The following is a 23,269-nucleotide window of genomic DNA, read 5'->3' on the forward strand; positions in this document are numbered from 1 at the left end:
AGTTTTACAAATCCCTAAAATTTCTACAAACCCTAATGTTGATAACCCTAAATTGATTTTTGGGGAAAATCAAATTTGACATACCAATTGGATAATTTCGACCCAACCCATGCTTTGTACTGGCTTTACGCTGCTCGAAATCCCCTATTCTTCGTCTTCTTTGCACTGCAACCCTATCTTGGAGCGAAACCCTAAGCCTGCCTCTCTTAATCTTAGCACCTATGTGAGAAGACGCTACGAGGGAGAGAGATAGACTAGGGGGTTCGATAGGTCTCTTGGTCGGCTGGTTGTGGTGGTGGTGGAGCTCGGGGTCTGGTGGTGGCAGTGGAGTTGCAGGCGATGGTGGTTCTGGAAATGGTCGGGTGGAGAAGATGAGTTCGATGTTTTGGGAAGGAGGGAGTGTTTGGGTGGTAGTATAGGGTTTGGTGCTAGGGTGTGAAGCGGGAGCATCTGGTTCGATGTTTGGCGAGCTGAGCTGCTGGATATGGAGATGGTAGGTAGATCGGACGGCTAAGAGAGAAGCAGTTTGTAGCGACCGTTGGATGTGTAACACAACGAAGTCAACGGTGCTAGATTAGGTTAGGTGCTGTAGTGTTGGGCGGAATCATCGGGATTTGATGCACAGTGATGAGGTGACCGCTGGATGACAAAATGGATCCAATCTGACGGCTCTCATGGAAATGGGTATGGATAAAGGAAATGGATTTGGGTAAGGGTTTTGGGCCTTGGGTATGCCAAGCCCATATCTTCTTTAAGAACAATTCTTCATTCTTGAGCCCATTCCTAGCTTTTTGGTCTTGCGCGCAACATTCTTCGCGGCTTCCTTGCGTAATTCCTCCCGGCTTTTCACTACTTTTCTGCTCTTTTTGCTCCGCACTTCATCCAGATTTTATTTGTTACCTAAGAATGCAAAATTAAGTAAGAAAAATATTTATTCTTGAAAACAATGAAAATACAGAATATGGGATAAAATGTAGAATTAATGCACAAAAGATGAGTTAAATGCCAACAAAAATATATATAAATATGCACTATTTAGCACTCATCACTAGGGTTTGGAATAACAATTATTGTGAGTACATATAGCTATTTCCAACGATTTTCATCTTGCAATGTTTTTAGATTTATTTATTTAAATTCTAAAGCTTATTTGGAAGATGATTTTGCGATATTAATCTTTATGATTTTATATATTGCGACTTGTTATGGGATATGTGTGTTTACGTCCGTGAACATTGATTGTCCCATATATAGTCAAAAGTTAAGTCGTTCATGTGTAAGTATGCAAGTATTGATAAAATATTGAATGAACTTTTGACATACAAAAGTTAAGCCTATTATGTCATTATGCAAATATTGATGGAAGATAGGATGGACTTTTGTTTACAAAGATTAAGTCTATTATATGTCATTGTGCAAATGGTGATGAAAAATAGAATGAATCTTTGTTTATTCCGCAGTATTGATCTTCCCTGATCCATATCTTTATGTAAATATTGTACGGCTCCGTAAATTCTCTTATGTGAGCATTTCCGATTAAATTAATCATGAGTTCTCTTGTAGTTAATTTAATTCAGAGTTTTGGATACAAATTCATGTTTCATGTGATTTTTTAATGTCCAGAGAAATCCTTCTTTTATTGTAAAAGTAAGGTCGCTCTTGTTGTTCTTTCGGGAATGACATTTTATGGGGGGGAGTTCTTAATTGAACTTGTGCTTAATTGCCAAATCTTTGTGGGGACTGCGGCTGTGGAATATTATAGGGGTCACTAGTAGAAAAATGATGATCCGTAACAGTTAAAAACTGTTACTGTATTATTTCCGTAACAATTTTAGTTTTTTCTGCGGTGTTACTAAAGCCCCTGTTACGGAAAGTTTATAAAACCTGTTACGGAAAGGCTATTGAAAAATGACTCATAAATTCTAAAACTATTATTGTTGGTAGTTTTCAGTAACACTTTATAAAATATATGTTAATGAATAATTTCTACTGTAACTATTTTACATAAAACCGTTACTGTTAGCAGTTTATTGTAACATATTTGGGAACAAAGTGTTGCTATTGTTTGAGTAACCGTAACAGTTTTTATTGAAACTGTCATAAAAACTAACAGTTTTTACTGACTACCATCACCTCCACCACTAGCGCCACCACTACCTCCACCACCAGCACTGCCACAACCATCAACACTAGCATCTCCACAACCGTCACCACCATATACGCCTCGTCCACTACCATGTTTTGGTCTTCTTGGACATGAAATATAAATTCTATAAAAGTACACTTCACAAGATTCGACCTTGAGACCTATTGCATTCATTATAACTCTTGAACCACTCTTCCATGTTTTTCTTTTGTTTAATGTTATCCAAATAAAATATTTACTCTCATTAGACAGTAAACTACACCTCCACCACCTTCGTCGTCACACCACGCAACTACAACACAATATATATTTTTAATATTCTTACATATTTTTACAACTTGTTTATTATTTTGTATTATATTCGATTTTTTCTCAAACCTTAGGTACGAGCCATGGCTAGCTCCCGTTCTTAGAATTAAATCAAGATGTTAAATTAATGTCAGTCCATAACTAGTTATTTTTTTTTGAACCGGATACCCAAAAACTAGTTATACAAATAAATAATTTACAGAAATGTCACGATAATGTCAACTATAGTAACATATTAAACATGTCGCAGTAACATAGATATATAGTAACATTTAGTTTAAAAAACGTTACGATAATGCCAACTACGGTGACATAATAAATATGTTACGGTAACATAGGTATATAGTAACAGTTGGTTTAAAGAACTGTAATGGTAATGTCGACATACGAAATATGTTACAGTAACATGGGTATATAGTAACACTTACTATAAAAACAGTTACAGTTTACAACCTGATGATATTATGTAACAGTTCTTACGAAAAGTGTTACTGTTATTTAAATATCTAACATTTAGTAACAGGCATTTTACGAACTGTTACTTTATAAAAGTTTGAACTGTTACTAAATGTCACTTTTCCAACTAGTGGGTTATCTTGTATCTTTATAAACTCCTTGATGAATGCATTTAGTTTCGGCTATGTGATTGCATCTAAAAAAGTTGATATGTGCTTTTCTTTTGGTCATGAAGTATCTCTATGAAAATTTCATTCGGATCCCATTAATTTTCGTACCTTTGCCAATTTTATTGACAAAAAGGGGGAGAATTAATGTGTATTTCACACTACAAATACATATGGTTTTCGAATCATTATGTAAGGGGGAGTGGTTTTCATGTGAGATGAAGTATTGACTAAGGGGTAACGATACATATCACCATAGTATTGTTACCAAAGTTGTAATACAATTGAACTTTGATGCTATGTAATAATACTATGACAGTGTATAATAATGATTGAGAGCTATTGTTTTCTCATTTTTATAGCTACGGATCTTCAACAACGATGATGCTAAATTGAATAACTTTAGAATCATTGGAGTACTTGGAAGTGACTAAGATTTCGAGTAATGTTGAAGAACCAAGGAGATCAAGCATTTGGATGAGAAGCTACAAAGTTTATTTATTTTTTATTCCATATGTATTGATAGTTTTGGCACTAAAATTGACAAAGAGGGATATTGTTAGATCATTTCTCGGTCGAACTCGCAAGCGTTGCTATCTCAAGCTTGTTTGTCAAGTCTAGTTTCCAAAACTATAAGTCTTGATTTCTAATCTGCTTATATCTAAGTTTCGGGTTAGGATAGTAAGTGTAGTTGAGCCTTAGACTCCACGGCGTTCATCGAATGAAGACAAAGAACTACTCAAGGGAACTTGTGGAACTTCATCAACAAAAGGTATATGGATACTTGAACTTATCTATCACTCAAAAGTCTATCTACTCTATCTCCTATTTGAGACAAAAGTTGTATTGCTATATAGACTTCAAAATATGTGTTGGTAAGCTTTCGCTTTAGCCAAGTTCATCTTTACTTGTGACGAAAATCATCCTGATTATTTCAATAACTTGAAAATCGCTTTGATGAAAATAGTTCGTGAATAACAATTATTTTAACATCCTCTAAGAAAGTTTCAATGATTGAAATGAGAATTTAGAAACAAATAACCCATGTTCGGATATATACATAGTGTGTTCTCACATTTGTGTAAAAGTCCAAAACCGGGAACCCAAAGTATGCATACCCGTACGCGTACTGGCGGTTGTTAGAAATCCGGGTAAGTATGCGTACCCGTACGCATACTGGAGGAAGGTTCACGTCTGTGGATTTATGCTGGAGTTTAAAAGTGAAAAAAAACTCAATCCGGTTACTTAAGTACGCGTACCCGTTTGCATACTTAATTAGGTTACTTTCTAAAATTGGTTGGTTCATACTAAAACATTTATATAATAAGGAATGCAATCTTTGCAAACCGTGGCTATAATATCCATGAATTGGTTCGAGTAAATCAAACTGATATTGTTTCGATTATGTATTGTATATTTCTATAAGATCTAACCAATTGACCAACTCTCTAACTAGTTCATTTGAGTCATTTGAACTAGTTATGGTGTAGATGAATAAGGTTGATATGAAAGTGCTCATATGTCTAACCATTGGTTAACTATTGTTGAACAAACTAAGTGTACACATTTAGGTACGATTACTCAAACCTAAATGAAGTCACATTTCATTTGTGTGTAACAAGCTAAGTTAGATCTAACAGTTGAAAGATATTAGCTTGAATCTAATCAGGTTTTCATTTAACGGTGAATATTGAATGCTTTGTTACCAAGGTAACTAAGATTGCAAACCCTGATTTTAAATCTATATAAAGGAGAACTCTAGAAACAAGGAAACCTAATCCCCACACCTCTGTGTGATACTAGTTGTATAATCTAGAGTCGATTCTCCTTTAACCTTAGGTTTTTCACGAAACCCTGTAGGTTAACGACTTAAAGACTTCACTGGGATTGTGAAGCCAGATCCAACTATTTTCTCTGTAGTTGCGTGATCTGATCTTGTTGTTTCTATTGTGATTGATTACAATCGTAAGATTGGCTTGCGATTTATATCTCCGACAGGCAAGATGGAAAAGTAGTCACAAACATCTTCGTCTCATCGTTTGTAATTCCACAATATCTTGTTTCGCTAGTCGATTAAGATTATTGTGAGGTGATTGATATTTGTAGGCTTTTCTTCGAGAATATAAGTCTTGTATATCAATTGGTTCTTGTTCACCTTGATTTATCAAAATACGGAACAAAAACTCGTAGGTATTTCTGTAGGAGACATATTTATCTATTCCTATAGACTTTTCTGTGTGAGACAGATTTGTTTTTCAAGTTTCGACTTTGGGTCGTAGCAACTCTTAGTTGTGGGTGAGATCGGCTAAGAGAATCAAGTGCGTAGTATCCTGCTGGGACCAGAGACCTAAGGAACACGACTGTACCTTCTATTAGTGTGAGATTGATTAGGGTTCAACTACATTCCATACCGAAGTTAGCTTTGTAGTAGGCTAGTGTGTGTAGCGGCTTAATACAGTGTGGTGTTCAAATGTGGACTAGGTCCCGAGGTTTTTCTGCATTTGCGGTTTCCTTGTTAACAAAACTTCTGCTATCTGTGTTATTTCTTTTATGCATTATATTTTGTTATATAATTAAAATATCACAGGTTGTGCGTTGAATCAATCAATTGGCAAATCCAACCTTTGGTTGTTGATTGAAATCTATTGATCCTTGAATATTGGTCTTTGGTACCGTTTAAGTTATTTCTCTTATATTCAATCAGCATCGCAAATCCTTATTTTTTTTATTGCAGATTGAGTTGAGAAATTGAGATATAACTCTTTGGTATACTTTCTGTTAAGTTTGAGTCTGATTGTCTAGTTGATTCTCTCGAAAGTATATCGGAGTTAGTCCATACAGATTGCTAAGAGAAGATATAAGGCCCATAGAAAAAGAAGATATAAGGCCCATAGAGAAGAACGTAAAACCCAGTTGTCTACAATGGAGGATTTTGACAAATCAGAGGTGGAAAGATACTTATCGGAGCAGATTTACTCACCAACAAAAGACAAGAAAGAAGGTTCAAAGTTTGATATATTGACTTGGTGGAAAAGCAATGCTGCAAGGTTTGATATTCTGTCACTTATAGCAAGAGACATACTTGCTATTCCCGTCTCTTCAGTTGCAAGTGAATCTGCTTTCAGTACTGGAAAGCGAATACTTGGTCATTTCCGTAGTTCTTTAAGACCCCGAACTGTGGAAGCATTGATTCTCCTACAGAACTGGTTGAGGACGCCGATTGATATGGATCCATCTACACTAGGAGCTGAAGAGAAGGAGGATGACGTCTTAGAGTCAGGTATGGAACTTGTTGTTAGTATATTGCATGAATAAATGTATGAATTTGAGTGCATTCAATCATATTAATTGTAAAATGGTAGTTTCAGGGTTTATCAATGATACATATGCATCAAGTAGACTCGTACATTTTTTCTCAACTGCTCAATTCATCCATTCAAACCATCTGTTTCACATTGTAAATCAGATTAAAAACTCAAATGGGTTTACTTGGAATGTTGTTATGAACTGAGTTCGCCTAATATTGATCACTGTAGCAATATAACAGGTATTGGCTTTCTAGGGTGTGCACAGTCCTTGACCCTTCTTGAAGCACGCGGGTGCGAACTTACACCAGAAGGGTTTCATTTTATACATCTAATGAATAGTTGTTTTTCTGGATTTTAATGAATTGTCACAGGGGCTTTACCCCATACATTTAGTTAAAATTTTCCCCCTATGCTAGTTTAGTGTACAGCAGGCACCAGGCACATAGTATAATTTCAAATAGAACATTGGTAAACATTAGTCTGCAGTTCATGTACCTCCTTGAGAAGTTTTCAGGTCTACCTACCTTGTCAAAATTACTGTCTCAATTTTTTTTTTGCAATTTGTACAATTAATCATTTCCACATTGTGTTTCATGCTTCCCTTGCTTCAGCCTCTTGTTGTTGATGGTCTTTGGATAAGCTGCAATGTATACAATGCAAAAAATTAGAATCTCTCTTAACTATGAATACGTAGCCTTAACCACTCATGTTTCAACTGTTGTTATGCAGATTTATTTGGTGATCTTAGTATGTATTCCATCCTCGTAGATGATGTTTGAAGAAGAAGGTCATATGAAGAGCTTTTGGTGATGATACTGCTATATGAAGAACAAGGTTACGTTAAGAACATGAAATTATGCTGGGTTTCATCGTCGATTTTGAAAAGAATGGAACTCTTGTTTCTTGAGACTACAAATGGATTTGTGCCTGGCAGGATGTTTTTTTCTGTTCATTTTTCCCTAGTTAGATTGGCAGTACCATTGGGTACATATTTAGATAGGCTGTTGCAAGATTATTCTTTTTCTATTTTGCTTTTTGGGAAACACTTTTTGTATACACAGTCAAGGTAGTAACTATGAACCACAAAGTCCAGAACATAGTAGAAAGTAGGAACCAGAACATAGAAGGGAAAAAAAAACGATTATACCCGCTACCCTATCCTACCCGACCCGCCAAATAATGGGTCGGGTACGGTCATACCCGTTTAATGACGGGTAGGGTGGCGGGTAAAAAATTTCTTACCCTCCATTTAGCGGGTAGGGTGGAGAAATAGGCCATATCCTACCCACCCTACCCGTTGTGCAGCCCTACCCCATGATTTTTCTACAAGATTGTAGTTTCCTCGTTAGCAAAAATCTCTGGTGTCTGTGTTATTTCCTTTTTGCATTACATTGTTTTATCTTTATAATTGAAGTATCACATGTTGTAAATATTTAAACTTGGATATTATTAACTCGGTTGTAAAGAACGTACGAGACTAATTCTTGTTAAATTCGTAATTTGAAATATAGATTACAAGACTTGCTCTTGTTGGAATTCGACTCGTGAGCAGTTCGAGTATATACTAGATTTACCTTGTTTAAAACAATCTTACATATATTTTTGTAACCGAACATATAAATTGAACAAAGATTGTTCATATAGGTTCCCGAATGAAAAAAATCAATGGTGTACTAGTTACCTCTCCTTTCAGTTTGCATAATTTTTCCCATTATCTTGAATTGGAGTTCATTATAATTATTTTCAAAATCCAAACCGGGTTGGTTTTTCTTTACTCAGGTCTATGTAATAATTGGATTGGATTGCAATATTTTTCTGGTATATTGTCCGGTCAGCTTTATTTAACTTATCGGTTGTACATAAAGCTTAATTTAATATTTTAATATGCTAAAGACAAAGTATTACAAAAAGTTCGATTGTGGAACAAGGAATTCGGTTAAGGAACTCGGCTAGATTTACATAAAGTATTTCTGGTTAGATATATTGTTAGTAACATGATTTATACATAACGAAAATCATAATATAAACATTTCAATATTGAATAATCTACCGATACACACCCATGTTCGACTCGTTAACTTGTTTTGGTATGAGTTACTCGCAATTACTCGTCCTCGGTGAAGAAACCGAAAATCGACTCGACAAAAGGGAGAATAGCGAATACTCTCATGACGAACTCGGGTGAAGAGAGAGAGAAGTAACCACTTAAAGAGTTAGGCAGAGCCGGGCCTGATGACCCATCTCAGGCCAAGGCCTTTTTTCAAGCACATAAATTAAGCACAGTTGTAGCTTATTTAACTCCCTCTTATGTAAATTATGTCACGTCTTCTTTCTATTCTTATTTCCTCCTCCAAGCAGTCGATCTGGTGGTGGAGAAAATCTTAAAAATCCCCAAATTTTTTTCAAACAAAACCTAACCAGCCCCACTGTTAACCTTCTGTTCGGATAACAGATTGATTGATAAAACTAATCAAAAAAGACCAAGTTTCCTCAACAAAAAATTTAATAAAACATAGCGTTGGGAATTTCGAGTTTCTATTAGGCATGGTGATTTAGTATGATTTATTGAATGTTGTAAATTTAGTTAGTAAATCATTGCAATTTAAAGATATGCTTATCAACGGAGCTGTGCATCAAGTGAAAGGACTTGTTAAATATTTTCAAAAGTACATGGTAAATGGATTTGCGAAGGCCTTACCCACTGTCAAAGATATGGCTAATAAATTGGGAGTCGAGCAATCGCGACCGGTATCACGCAGCATCACCGTATATGATACGGATACGTTGAACCATGGATGGATCCTATTGTTAAAAAATAAAAGAAAACAAAATAGAAACAACCCAAAGTTCGGCAACAGTCTTATTCTTCCTAAAAACACCAAAAGGAAATCAAAATGGAAAAGTGCACTTAGCTGGCTGACTAGGTAGATGACAAGAGAGTATATACTACTAGAGTACTTCTAAATTTATTCCTCCCTTATTAAATTTGATGCTGCAGCATCAAACATAGGCTCTTTGCTCTTTTTACCATAAAGTGTTGTCGTTGTTTGCCTTCATGAATGATAGAATCACACATCACCTAGTAAGACAAAAAAAAACCTGATACGAGGCAATATAAAAAGGAAACTTCATGAAGTAGCATATCAGAATCCCCTTTAACAGCGTTTCACGTATATGACTCCACCTATAATCTATACCAGCTCATAACAACCAAGAATTTTAATTTCCACACCTCCGTTTTGTTATTATAAATGAGCCCTTAATCCCAGTCTCCTCCTATCTGACCTCACATATTTTTTATTATTTCGCAAATGCCACCAAAACGTACATCAACATCTCACTCGTAATTCCTAAACTACCCTTCTCGGACTCTTGATCCGTTTCCAGTTTTGGCCCATGCATACTTGTTGCATAATTCCAAACAGGGGCAGAGTGGAAGACCTTTGTGATATGCTTGCTACATTTTTATTTTTTTAGATTTTTTTGTTTAGTTAACATGTTTAGATATCAGAAGCATAAATCAGCCAGGGAAATAAGAAAGAAAAAAAAAATTATCTGCAAAAAGTTATTATTATTTTTCTTTTAGAAGTCATTCTGAATTTGTGTATCCAAATTAACTTATGGCTTTTCGACTCGCATAAGTCATCTGATTTTTCGACTCGCATAAATCAAAGAGTAATTTCTGAATGCGCATATGAAAATCCTTTGCTTTCGATTACTATTTCTGAAGAAGCAGCTTCCACTTACTAAAAAGGTGTTTGGATACACCTTAACAAATTACTTTTCGATTAAATTAAGTTGAAAAATAGAAAGTCAATTTTATAATCACCTCTAGGAAAAAAATTCCACTTTTTGGTAAAGCTGTCAAATCTATTATTTCTGACTTCTGCTTCTAGTATCCAAGCATCCTGTGACGCTCTAATAGCGCGTTTGGATACAAATTTGCTTATGACTTCTGCTTCTTCAAAAGTCGAAGTCAGAAACAAAACTATTTTGTTTCACAAAAAACTAACTTTTCGATTTCTAGAAATCATTTTAAAATTTGACAACCAAAATGACTACTGACTTTTCGACTTCTAAAACTCGAAAAGCTATTTATGATGTGATATGCAAACAGGCTATTATACTACAACCAAAATGTTGTACTATTATGGGTCGGGTAACGGGTGCATCTTCATGACTTCGTCAATAGATAGAATGATGAAGGTTAAAATGGAGAATGAGAAATGAGGCAGCCAACAACGCGGGATCCGGAAGAACATCTTAAAAAGTGAGTGGTGTTTATTTTATTTTATTCTCTCTCTTCTAAGCTAAATTCGCTAAGTAACGGAAATACCGGCTCTCTCTCCTCTGTGAATTTTTTTTCTCCTCCTAAGCCAAACAAAAAAAGCCCTTGTTTTTCCCCAATTACAGAGGTGCTGCCATGAAGTTATGATCACAAACCATCAACATCACCACCACCACCATCTTCATCATCAAGCACCCATCATCTTCATGGGGGTGATGGGTTTGTAGATACTTTCCTACTCAGGGCAGCAGCATAAAAAAGAAGGTAACTTTTTCTTTTTTCTTTTTTCTTTTTTTCAATCTTTGGATTCATTCATCAAAACCCACCTTCAGAATCAATAAAACATCCATATTTGATCAGCTATTATATCTTTCATTTATGAAAGGATTGATTTTTTTTTTTAAAAAACAAATTTGATTGTAGGAATTGGTTTGTAGATTATAGAATCAATCTCTTCTTTTACAAATGGGGATTTCTTCGGATAACGTTCATGGCCTTGTATTGGCGTTATCGTCGAGTGTTTTTATTGGTTCCAGCTTTATAGTGAAGAAAAAAGGGTTAAAAAAAGCTGGGGTTAATGGAGTTAGAGCAGGTTTGTCTTTTCCTTCAATTCCTTGTTCTTTTGGCGTGTTCTAGTCTTAGGGTACACAGGTTGGAACCAGGGTTTATTTTAATCTCCATAATTTTTTTCTGCAACATGTTACAAATATAACGAATTTCGGGTTTTCTCAGGTGCTGGGGGACATTCGTATTTATTAGAACCAATGTGGTGGATTGGAATGGTGACCAGTAAGTCTACCTATCTATTATTGATGGATTCCCTTTCAGGTTTTGAATTTTTTATTGTCTTGTAGTTAGTACATTGCTTGTTTTTGATAGTTTGCGGAAAGTCAAATCGAATTACATGATATAAACTCTCGTTATTTGGAAGAATATGGAAGTCTAGGTGAGGTCTTAGTCGAGTATTTGAGCTGTTGATTGTGTACTTTCCACTTGAATTACATTGCTAGCAGGAGTTGTACTTTCCACTTGAATGTCGTTTATTTGAGCTGTTGATTTTGTACTTTGGATGCCCTGAGTTACTTCATTGTTCGGGTCTAATTGAAGTTCTTAGAATGATAATTATACCGAGGTGTCAGAATGAAAAATGTGAATTTTATGGGACAGGCATTCCTGTAAAGAAAGCACAAAGCATCACTAACAACTCAAGAGTTGCTGCATTCTATTCTGTATCGGTTTATATTGTCCTTGTTATTTTACTCATAGTTAAATATGGACGAATGAATCAAATCAAGTCCACAAGAACTACAAATTTTTATGGTCTAATGCTCAACAATATGTTTTTGATTGTTCCCATTTCATTGAACTCTCTCGTTCTATATCACTGACTTCTATTTTATTTTATGTTGCTAGTGATTGTTGGTGAAATAGCTAATTTTGCGGCGTATGCATTTGCTCCAGCAATTCTCGTGACTCCCTTGGGAGCTCTTAGTATTATTGTCAGGTATGACACAGGAGGAGTACAATTAAGCTCCAAATTTAGTTATTGTGCTGGTTCTCTGGTCAAGCCCCCCCTTAAAATTTCTTTCGTGCAGTGCAGTACTAGCTCATTTTATCTTGGAGGAGAAACTCCACATTTTTGGCGTGCTTGGATGTGTTCTTTGTGTGGTGGGGTCAACCAGCATTGTTCTCCATGCTCCACAAGAAAAGGCGATGCAGTCAGTGAAGGAAGTGTGGCACCTCGCTACTGAGCCAGGTGACTGAATTTACTGAGACTTCAGATATCTTTGTAGAACCAACATCTCTAGATATACGTTACTGAATTATCATTATTGGATCTCTAGATATACGTTCGCTCTTATTGTCATGGTACTTAGACTATATAGTGGCTTTTATTCCTTTTTTTTTAATACATATTCCCATTTTAATTCTATGCTAAGTAGATGAAACTGATATGAACTCGTTGCCGTTACAGGTTTTCTTGTTTACGCTTGCATTGTAGTGATAGTGGTTTGTGTCCTCATTTTCCTTTTTGTACCAAAATATGGTGAAAAGAATATTATGGTGTACATTGGAATTTGCTCACTAATGGGTTCAATAACGGTAAGCTTGAATCTTGCTCAATTTCCTATTATCTATTTGTCCATCCACTCAGCTCTCATATTTCAGCGTTCTTTTTTTGGCTCATCTATGTGCAGGTTATGAGCGTTAAAGCACTGGGAATTGCTTTGAAGCTAACATTTTCAGGATCGAATCAGTTTGTATACTTCCAAACATGGTTTTTCACTGTGGTGGTGGTTGTGTCCTGCCTCTTGCAGTTGAATTATTTGAACAAGGTAACTCAGTTCACTCTGTAAAGCACACACCTTTCAGTTCACGTACTCTGATATCTGGGAAACACAAAGTTCGTGTGCAATAAATTCAGAATTCTGTTAAATTTTCCCAACAGTATGTATGTAATCCATTGCTATGATTATGTTTGCAGGCATTAGATACATTCAACACTGCTGTCATATCTCCGGTCTATTATGTTATGTTCACTACGTTCACCATCATAGCCAGCATTATAATGTTCAAGGTGATCCTTCTAATCAAGCAAGTTGTACTTTCTGCACAAATTTTTGCTTCTAACCTATGTTATTAGGAAGTTAATTCTAGTTGGGCTCGATTTACAAACTGATTAATTCCTAAACTTAGAGAAAATTATAGGCATACCATTCTGCCTTGTGGGTTACACTAAACGTGAGAGCATAATCCTTATTCTTGCGTAACAATCTTTTGTTAATGTTAATAATCCAGGATTGGGATACACAAAATGCATCACAGATTGTAACTGAATTGTGTGGATTCGTAACAATTTTATCGGGAACTTTTCTTCTCCACAAAACAAAAGATATGGGTGACAAGGCCACTGAACATACTATCTTCACAAACGAGATGGCATCCATAGAACCAGCGGTCTTCACAAGACAAGGCTCGTCTACTGAGCCAGTTATCTTCAAAAGCCAAGGATCATCCACAGAACCACCTATCTTCACAAATCAACGTTCATCCCCTGAACCAACTATGTACACACATTCAGCAAATAACTCCGTATAAGCAGTGGGTGGATATCATACTTTTGTAGCTCTCAATTTCAATCTTTTGAACTATGTCTCCAGCTTCGACCAGTCCAGTGTCACCAAAGACACAATCATTAGGAAATGTAGGGCATTATTCAAAGAAGGTGGAAGCTACTTGGACTCCAAATCTCCACAGTTAACCCGGCTAATTCAAGGTTTTGAAAGTATGAAGAATCTGTACTTACAATGTCTGAAATTTTACGAAGAACAGGGCAAAAGTAAAAGAAAAGAAGAGAATGCACACCTTTTTTTGATGCTAATTGAATATAACTTGGGGTTGTGTTCTGCTTTTTATAACTCAAAAAATAATCACCATACTTAAATGTTAGGTTTTGTCTGAGGAATATATATTTTTTTAGCCTGTGAATATGACTTCATTTTCTCTTGGGTGTGGAATTATTATTCTAAAATATACTAGTTATTATACATTCAGGGTTTACATTTCCACTGTGATATCTTCTTTTTCATACATGTCAAATGAATATAATGTTTGAGTAGAGTAATGCTATGAAGACCAGCTAACCAGTGCGCAAGAACACCGTGGCTTCTAAGTTGATTGAAAAATAATTCTTTTTTTCCAACTTATTCTCCCATGGAACTTCAAACATCTGAAATTGCAGCTGTAGAATATGAAACAACCCACACATATAACCCACCTCTTCTCAATAATAGTACATTCTACTCTAGAGAACATGCACATGGAAACAGCTTATCAGAAATGGTGCAGGGACCCAACTACTCTACACTAATGGGTGTGCTTATTGCTTTCTAAACTTCTAATCACCAGCCTGGGGAAAGCTGTGGGATGTTGATCAATGGATAATTTTAATATTACAATCGGCTTTCAATAACAGCTAGATAGTACCATGTAAGAGCACTACCTATATAGTGAAGAAAAACAAACTGTAAGTAAAACTACAAATTCCTGTTGTTCGTTTCGCTCTCCTGAAATGTAGAACTCCTAAACTTAAAAAGAATGGACATCCTTTCTCCCAACTCTTGGTGAAGTAATTGCACCCCACACAGGTAACCAACCAACTGCCAGCGACATGCAGAAGTCTGGTAACTTAACCAATTACTGCAACCATATTCCGCGAAATTGTGACACAAAGACACTTTTTATATAGCCATGCTGGCCTAGTCTATAAGATGGCTGTCCACGCTAGTGCTTTTCTGGTAGTCAAAATAGAGGCTCCAACTTATAAACAATCCCTACTCTGAAGGCCAAAATTGCATTGTTGGACGAATTCCGTTTCGTAGTCGACGTACTTTGTCCAAAGTGGCCAGAACTGTGGGATTGCATTATCTAGCCATGGTTTCATGTTTCCATTGAAGTGAACAACAGCAGCATTTCAAATCTCGTCCATGCATATGCTTGGATTATAACCAAGCCCAAGAACAGGCAAAGATTTGTCCGGCGGCTTCGTTGTGGAGTAACATGTAATCAAGCCAGGAGGTAAAGTTCCCAATTTCCAAAAGGTTGGATTTTCTTTCTGCAAAATGTAATTTGCATGATTGGTTATATAACTAGATATCCATATACCGTTGTAAAATATTGATAAATCATCTTTCCAAATTTATCATTTCAAAAGCTTGTGGAATGCTTTAGAGTCAAATCATTTATCAGTATTTATTTCTTTCATTGTATGCAAATAAATTTAGTTAACATATGCATGTATGCAAGCATAAACCTCTTCCAAGTTTTCTCGACTGTGATAAACTAATTACCAATGTTGCTAGTATTGGTTTCAAGTGTCACTCAAGTTAACGACAAAAAGACAGCAGGCAAGTCATCAAATGCAGTAATTTTGGCCCTACCAGTAACAAAAACAAATCCCTAACAAATGGTGGCAAGTTCTTCAAAGTCAAATTGATGCAGGGGCATATTCTGCTTCGTTAGGATTGTTTTCTATTTGGTATTGTTTGCATTTCCAGATACGGTCTGCACAGTTGGAACCTGAAATCTTGTCTAGTGACACGAAGCAAGAGATTTATTACTAGGTCCTACCTCATCATGTGATTTAGACTTAGGGACACACAACGTTGAACAGTTTTACTTGTTGGCTCCTTGGGTTAATACATCTGAATCTCTAAAATTTACGGAGGTAATAATTGATCCAAACTGATTCTCATGTTTTTATATGGCCACCAAAAGGCTGGAACAAAACATTGGATATTGCCTAGACACCTACATTGATTCTAACAAATGTTTGATGATATCCTATACGAGAAGGATCAAAGTAAGAGAAAAAAATTTGACTGAAAAACAGTTATAATGCTTCAAAGTTCAGAGAACAAAGCCTTACCAGAGTCTGCCAGCAGTGGTACTGTGTTCAGTACACTTCTCCTTCCTCCAAGCATCAAGGTCAAAGAAATTCATCCCATAAGCCCGTGCACAAGCCTCTGGACTAAAACTCTCCTTAATCGAAGGATGAGAGAAATTCATATACTGCACATAATGATGAAACGACCCGAAACATGGCTCTACTGCATCATTCACTTTCCCATCCATATCTATATCCCACAGCCCAGTTAAATCCCTCTGAACAACAATATCATCATCCAAGAAGAGAATTCTACGCAACTTTGGATACATTTCTGGCAAGTAAAACCTCACATGATGCAACATTGACAAATACATTTCTGAATCTTAAAATTTCTATCAAAAGAAGATTCTTTGGAATTTCTGAATGTATCCTTCAAAAACTCACAAGTGCTAAAAAAACTCAATCTAATTGTTTCAACCTCCACTCTGTGTAGAGAATTGGGGTAGCCTACCAAGTGGAATAATATGATCCTTCAAAAGCTCGTATTCTTCGCTGCTTATCTGGGCACCATCCAGAACCTTGTGAGTTAACATCCTCGTGCCTGTCATATGTGCTGAGAGTCCTGGAATTTGACACACCGAGAGAGCATCCATAAATAAAAGAACAATCACATGCCACTGTTTCATTCTGAACGATGGAAGCGCATCGATGAACGACATAGTCTCTATCAAGCGGGACATTCCTTGCTCCAAGAAAGATACTGGAGTTGGCACCCTTAAATCCATAACAAGTCCTGGCAATGCTCGGGCAAGACAACCAGACAGAGTTTGCTTAATTTCAGAAGAACGCCCATCACTCAAGACAATTTTGTAAGGATATGATCTCCCATTAACAGATAAAAACTCTTCTTGCGAATCCTCTTCGCGCCCATATATATAAGCCAGAGAAGAAGACGTTACCCATCCAAAAACTGCCACATACATCGTCGCAAATGGCGATAAACTTAAGCTAAAGCCCTCAGGTGGCGGTTCAAACCATGAATTTTCAGAATCAAACACCTCAAAATTGAAAACACCAGGCTTTGTTGGCCATTTTAGAGGCGCTGATTCTGGCTCAAGGGCATTCACAACCATCTCGGCGCCTCCTCCATTCATGTGTTGTGGCAATATAATGATCCCAGCTTCAGATACAGCATGACTGGCATCAGATTCACCACAGCCCACAACCTCAGCTGCTTGTTTCAAAGCATTTGCACATGCCTCTGCTGATGCTAAACGTATGGAACTGTCCATATCCTCCCCAATCTGACTACCTGAGCTTTCAGCACTACCTTGTGAGTCACCCATCTCTTGAACATGACAAAGATTTCCATGGCTCTCATTACCATTATCAGTTTCTTTTTCATCAGCCCATCTAACACTGTGGGTCAATTTGTTTGAACCTGAAGACTTCAAGGAGGATTTCAATGTGGTTTCTTGTAACAAAGCATCTATTCCAGCGCACAGCTCTTCTTCCAAATCAGTAACATTTATATCTGAACCACATTTGGATGCAGAGTAAGATGCTTCAGGAATTTCAACCTGACTTTTGACGATTGAATTGTACTCCTCTGACATTGTTTTCGAACTCCGTTTAGACTGTTGAGGAATGCCAAATTGACCCCCCATGATGACACTACTCATAAATTCCATCTCATTCACTGCCTTGCCTTTCACTTTCTCTGGAGCAGCAATTTTAGCCTTCAGCCCTTTCCCTTTTCCTGCAAATGAGTCACTTTTGGGAACATACCCTTCAATTGCATCTGAAGGACCACTAATCCAATCCCCTTCCCCAACCTTGGCATCCATTTTTTCCAGAATCCTTAACTCAGACAATCCCAAATCACCCTTCTTCTTCCCCAAATCCTCTTCTTCCAAACTCAAATCCTCAAACAACTTGAGAACCTCATTAACCTTTGATGAATTCACCACTGGGCATCTATCATCTTGCAAACTACCCCCAAATGCTAAACTATTAACAACACACTGAGAAGAACAATACATGTAAGTCTCTTGAAGGTCATAAACCTTATGGTCTTTCAAAGAAATACGATACCGTCCTTTCCTAGGCCGCTCTAATGGCAAGGAATTGTTACAAAGAGGATAACCGCATAGATTAGAAATCGACCTTTCAGTCACCACATCTTCATAATCCCTTTTAGAAATCAAAGACCCAGCTGCAAACAGCTTGTGATCATCTTGTATACCCCCAAGAAGTGCAAGTTGTAGCGTGTGCACAGCATCATTTGTAAATGCTAATTCAGCTTTGGCCATTATAGAAAGAAGAAAAAAAACAAACTCCAAATGAACTTGTATCCAATTCAAACCTAGACCAAAAAAAAATAAAAAAAATCAACTGTTACTGAATAATACTTATCATATTAAGTTTGTACACATGAGAAATAATAAATCAAGAATCTAGCAGTGAACGAATGATGTTGAACACCCTAAATTGAAGTTTAAAACAAATTACATACACCAATCACGAACATGAGAAGTGGGATATCGTACATGCCTGATAAAAGAAGAATAATAAGCGGAAAAGTGTCAAGGATGGAGATTACACCGACTTAATTAGCTTCTTTAGCTAGGGTTTAGAATTTGGGGGTGTTTCAAATAGAGAGTGTCAAGTAGAAGAGAGAAAGAAAGAACGAATGAGTCGATTAAACCCAGAGTCTACACTCCAGACTCCACATACCGAGAGGAGGAATGTAAGACAATCTAAAAGACTAAATTAGCCCTCACAAAGACCCACATTTACAGCAAATTAGGAGAAAGGAACCCCTAATTTTATCTCTTTCGGAGCCTTGGTTCTAACGGGGGCCAATTTTCATTTTTAGACTATAACACATGTCCGGGCGGCCGGGCCTGGATGCATGGGCAGTTGTAAATTCAGACGAGGCACGCCTTCTCAATTTCCGATGATAACAGCCACATGTTCAACAGCTAAAAATAAAAAGGTCATATTTTCCGGCATCTATAAACACCTGGTAGGGTTGTCAACGATACTTATTATCGAAATGGTGACTGACTCAGTCGATATTGTTCCAATAACTTCTACCAGAATTCCGTTAGTTGATATTTTTCGATGTGATTTTCAAAATCCTAGCATATACCGTTTAGTTAAGATTATCGAATATCGATAAAATTACCAATACTTTCAGTTATCTGATAGAGTTTTACAATGCTAACCCAAATTAAACACACACAAATGTTCCAAATTGTTAGTTGCATGTTCGTTCAAGTCTATTCTATTATATAAAGCCAACTCCCTTTACCTATAGTAAAGTGAAGCTGCAAGTATTTCTCAATTTTGCCCTTATCTTTACACAATAAGATAGAAAGTGGAAATATAATTTGAGGGCAAAATGGTAATAACACAGGGCAAAGATGGTTTGTACGTCAATTTTTTTTTGCCCCTAATCAACCTTAACATTTGTGCTTTGCAAAAACAAATTGGAGGACATATTAGTAATTAACTATATTTTGATGGAGATGATAATAAATTTTGTTTATTTCACATTGTTGGATCTCACATAAAACTTTAACCAAACTTCACTTCGATGAGAATCAAATAGAAAATATCAAATCCAAAAAAAAGGTGTTAGCAATTTTGTGAACCCATGAAAAGATTTATAACTTTAGGAAGAGCCTAGAAGAATTTGTTGGGTCTTCAATATAAATTAATATATTAACCCTCAACACTTATGACTTGATTGTTTTTTATTTGTTAAACACATGTGTTTGTTTTACATCTCTGGTGATAGTGAGGAGATTTCACGGTGGTCGTGCGAAGAGACAGAAGAAATTTTGAGAGAAAAATGCAGAGTAAACGGAGAAGTAGAGATGAGGGAGTTTTGATACGGACTCTAGAGAAACCTAATAATACCACTGATCCAAGCATGTCTGTATACACGTGCAGGACACTCTTGTATTTTACAAACATAAACCAACTAAATGTATTTATTCTGAAAACATAACTCCCCTAAAATTTTAAGTTGATTGTGACATAATTAAGTTATCAGGGGTGTTATGAAAGTGTATAGATGAAAAGCAAGTGTATTGTTCTATGCCTTATTGAATCCATGTTTAATCTTGTTTTGCATGAGTAATCAATTTGTTAATCGCTTTGTTACGATGTTATGATTAATTTTGCTCGTGTACCGTCTGATATCCTTATATTGTGGCAGACTAGTGCCAAAAAGTCTTATATTTTTCGTAAATTACAGAATTTAAAGGACAATTCCAGAAACAAAAAGACTATCCATTAATAAGTAGAGAAACTACAACATTAACATCAAGTCGAAAAAGCCATATTAAGCTACTACTTAAAATTAAAACTAAACATATATTCCATGACATAAATTAAAACAACTTAAACTTAAAACATATAACCACTACTTTATATTTTCTACATCATCAGTACTCAATTTCTTTATCATCTTCATCATTTATTCTAGTAGTTCCCTGAGCTACCTTCTTCACCACTACCAGGAACTCAAGCAACTACAACGGCAGACTCCCATATGACCCTTGTTGCACCACAATCACAGTTGCTATCCATGTCAAGCGGACCATATTCTTGATAAAGAGGGATTTCAAGCTCTTTGTTCGTTATTCCAGCAAAAGGGTTATCACTTTCGTTCCTCTTATGAAAGCAGGAAGGACAACTGACTTTTAATTTCTTAATGGTGTTCCTAAACTTAACTTTGATTTCGAGTATCTTCTTCTTTCCGAGTTTTTGTCTTGTTACTTCATCAAGATTGATAAAATATTCTTTCTTAATTGGTGGAGCTGGTGCATTACCACATGTGCTTAGAAGTGAGGAGTTCATATCAGAAAAAGAAGTGGAGAGACGGGAGAGGAGAGTTTTCAAGTAAAGAAGAAGAAATGGTTCAGTAAAGAAGAGAAGAAGAAATGGTTCAGTAAAGAAGAGGAGTGGAAAAATAGGGTTTATAGAGGTATTGGTGGTGGGAGGTAGAAGGAGGTAATGTTACCCTATATTATATGGGTCCTAAAAAAAGGATACGTTTTCCAAGAAAAAGAAAAAAAAAAGAAAAGGAGACACACAATTGGTTACAGGTTCAGTTTAAAAGTAGTGAAGACTCGATGCGTAGCTAAAGAATAGCTTAGCTCAGTTTTTGATCTAAAATAATTATCCCATACCTACAAGCAGAGACTAGGGGTATATTGACGTTGACGTTGGTGAAGTGATGATTTGTTGTGGTATTTGTTTTTTTAGGATCCATTTATACAACCATTTATAGATTTACTTCCCTGCAAACTTAAATTTAGCTAACAACTCATCAATTTTAGTACTACCAGTACCACAAAATATTTAAAATCCCACACCATCCATCCAACAGTATAGTCTTGCTAGTCATCGAGCAAATCAAACAAAATAAATTATACAATACATACAACTCTCTGTCGTTGAGGTTACAATTATACTTAGCGAGTGTAACAAGCCTTTGAACCCCTAGGTGTCCCTAGTGGACGAGTTATAGTCTCGTGAGGGTTTACTAGAGATATACCCACAAAACCTACTTTTCCAACTTATAAGTTCTCCGAAATGATAGCATCCAACGCGCTAAGAAGACATAAAGATTATGCACACTAGTAATAAGAAGTTAGACACATATATGAACACAATATCATCCTTAAAAGTTGAGAGAGAAATAACCATCCCTTATCGAAAGAAATTCGGGTTCGAGAGTGATTGAAAGTCTCGACTCTGCCTCACAAGAAATGGTTTTATGAAGTTGCTCTCAATAATAAGTAGATTTTTATGGGTCACACATGTGTCCAGGTAGGAATGAAGAGAAAATCATGCGACACGTTGAATGATATGAAGGCAAAACCCTCCGAATTGTTTTCAAAACCCACATATTTTATTCATTTTGAAAATCCTTTTTCTGACGATATCTAAGAAAGGAAATCAACCACTTAACGAAGGTGGGAATATGCTTACTTACCTCGTTATCTGTTCGACGTGCAGTTAGCACCACTCTCACAACATCAATAGAAACGTCTTCGGTCTTCAATCCTTGTCTTCATCTTCGTCTTTGGTCTTCAACTCGTGATCATAACTCTTGAACTTCGTAGAATCTTGTCAATGTGATTCTTTCCTCTAATTCCTTGTTGCTTGAAACTTCATTATGGATATTTTTTCTTTCCATTGGCTTTATTGAAAGAACAAAACTAAAAACAAACCAAAATATGATACAACACATTTTTCTTGTCTTTTTTTTTTGTATGAGACAAGAAAAATAAAACAAATACAACATGAAAACAAAACAAAATAATAGAACTAAAAATGAACCTAACAAAATTTTCTCTTGTCTCTCTCTCTCTCCTTTTTTTTGACAAGGGGCCTAGCATAATGATGACCGTGTCCCAAGTTTGTTTGTTTTTTTTTAGACGAGAGAAATAATAAAAATAAAGATAAAATAAAATGCAAATACAAAGGCCATGGTATAAGTACTTTACCGCTTGATTCTTCACAACTTGTATGTCTTGATACCATAAACTTCTTGAACTCTCATCTTGATAATCTTCGCTCTTGTACATAAGTCTTCAACTTGTAAAAATTCTGCTCCTTGTCTTGTTGCTTTACTTGAATATGAAATATGCTCATTTTTGTATTGTTGCTTGTAAACCTTGAACGTCTTCAACTTTCCTTCGGATTTGTGATGCTCCTCTTGTTGATGATGATGGTGTTTCTATGAACATGTTGGTGTAGAGAGATAAAGTGGATGGTGCTAACTGCGGACAAGATTACAAGTGGTATGTAAGTTAGCAATTCGATATCACCATCATGATTGATAAAATAGCATTCAAGAGATCAAAGTAGTGCTTATATTGGTGGGAGGTTGGGTAGCTCACCATTCTACCCGAAATTAAAGTACGGTGACACACACTCTAAAAGCACATATTTAGACACGTACAAAGAATTGAAGGTCGGTGCATCTCATGATGTAACAATGGGTAGTCTCCATTATAAGGGATCACAACTCTAATACCGAATTCAGTCTGCACCTCATTTTCCACTGTCATGGTTAAATCCAACTTTAGCTCTCATACAAGTAAGAAACCCGATTACGTTCTTTGTCATCTTTAAGTTCATTCACTCTTGTGAGAATTTCGATGTAACCTTAGCGACACGTAT

The 23,269-nt window shown here is 36.2% G+C and overlaps 3 protein-coding genes across 5 annotated transcripts; 1 reads left to right on the forward strand and 2 right to left on the reverse strand.

The window, feature by feature from the left end:
• Window positions 1–10,700: 10,700 nt before the first annotated feature.
• LOC113282935 (probable magnesium transporter NIPA1) lies at window positions 10,701–14,192 on the forward strand. Of its 2 annotated transcripts, none has more exons than XM_026532046.1 (9): window positions 10,701–10,938; window positions 11,112–11,266; window positions 11,407–11,463; window positions 12,088–12,178; window positions 12,270–12,430; window positions 12,650–12,777; window positions 12,873–13,010; window positions 13,160–13,252; window positions 13,474–14,192. In XM_026532046.1, the coding sequence occupies exons 2-9, from the start codon at window positions 11,140–11,142 to the stop codon at window positions 13,771–13,773; spliced, it is 1,095 nt and encodes a 364-aa protein (XP_026387831.1). In that variant the 5' UTR covers window positions 10,701–10,938; window positions 11,112–11,139; the 3' UTR covers window positions 13,774–14,192. The 2 variants fall into 2 exon arrangements, with proteins under 2 accessions (XP_026387831.1, XP_026387830.1); XM_026532045.1 differs by having other exon boundaries at window positions 10,702–10,938; window positions 11,098–11,266.
• Window positions 14,193–14,602: 410 nt separating this feature from the next.
• On the reverse strand, window positions 14,603–18,757 carry LOC113282934 (putative RNA polymerase II subunit B1 CTD phosphatase RPAP2 homolog). Of its 2 annotated transcripts, none has more exons than XM_026532043.1 (3): window positions 18,617–18,757; window positions 16,103–18,428; window positions 14,603–15,289 (listed from the first exon to the last, which is right to left on the reverse strand). In XM_026532043.1, the coding sequence occupies exon 2, from the start codon at window positions 18,373–18,375 to the stop codon at window positions 16,537–16,539; it is 1,839 nt and encodes a 612-aa protein (XP_026387828.1). In that variant the 5' UTR covers window positions 18,376–18,428; window positions 18,617–18,757; the 3' UTR covers window positions 14,603–15,289; window positions 16,103–16,536. The 2 variants fall into 2 exon arrangements, with proteins under 2 accessions (XP_026387828.1, XP_026387829.1); XM_026532044.1 differs by having other exon boundaries at window positions 18,613–18,757.
• LOC113279709 (galacturonosyltransferase 8-like) lies at window positions 16,099–16,437 on the reverse strand. Its single transcript, XM_026528379.1, has one exon. It carries the CDS (start codon window positions 16,435–16,437, stop codon window positions 16,099–16,101), a length of 339 nt encoding a protein of 112 aa, XP_026384164.1.
• Window positions 18,758–23,269: the final 4,512 nt, after the last annotated feature.

This window comes from Papaver somniferum, chromosome 5 (assembly GCF_003573695.1).
Source record: "Papaver somniferum cultivar HN1 chromosome 5, ASM357369v1, whole genome shotgun sequence".
NCBI lineage: Eukaryota > Viridiplantae > Streptophyta > Magnoliopsida > Ranunculales > Papaveraceae > Papaver > Papaver somniferum.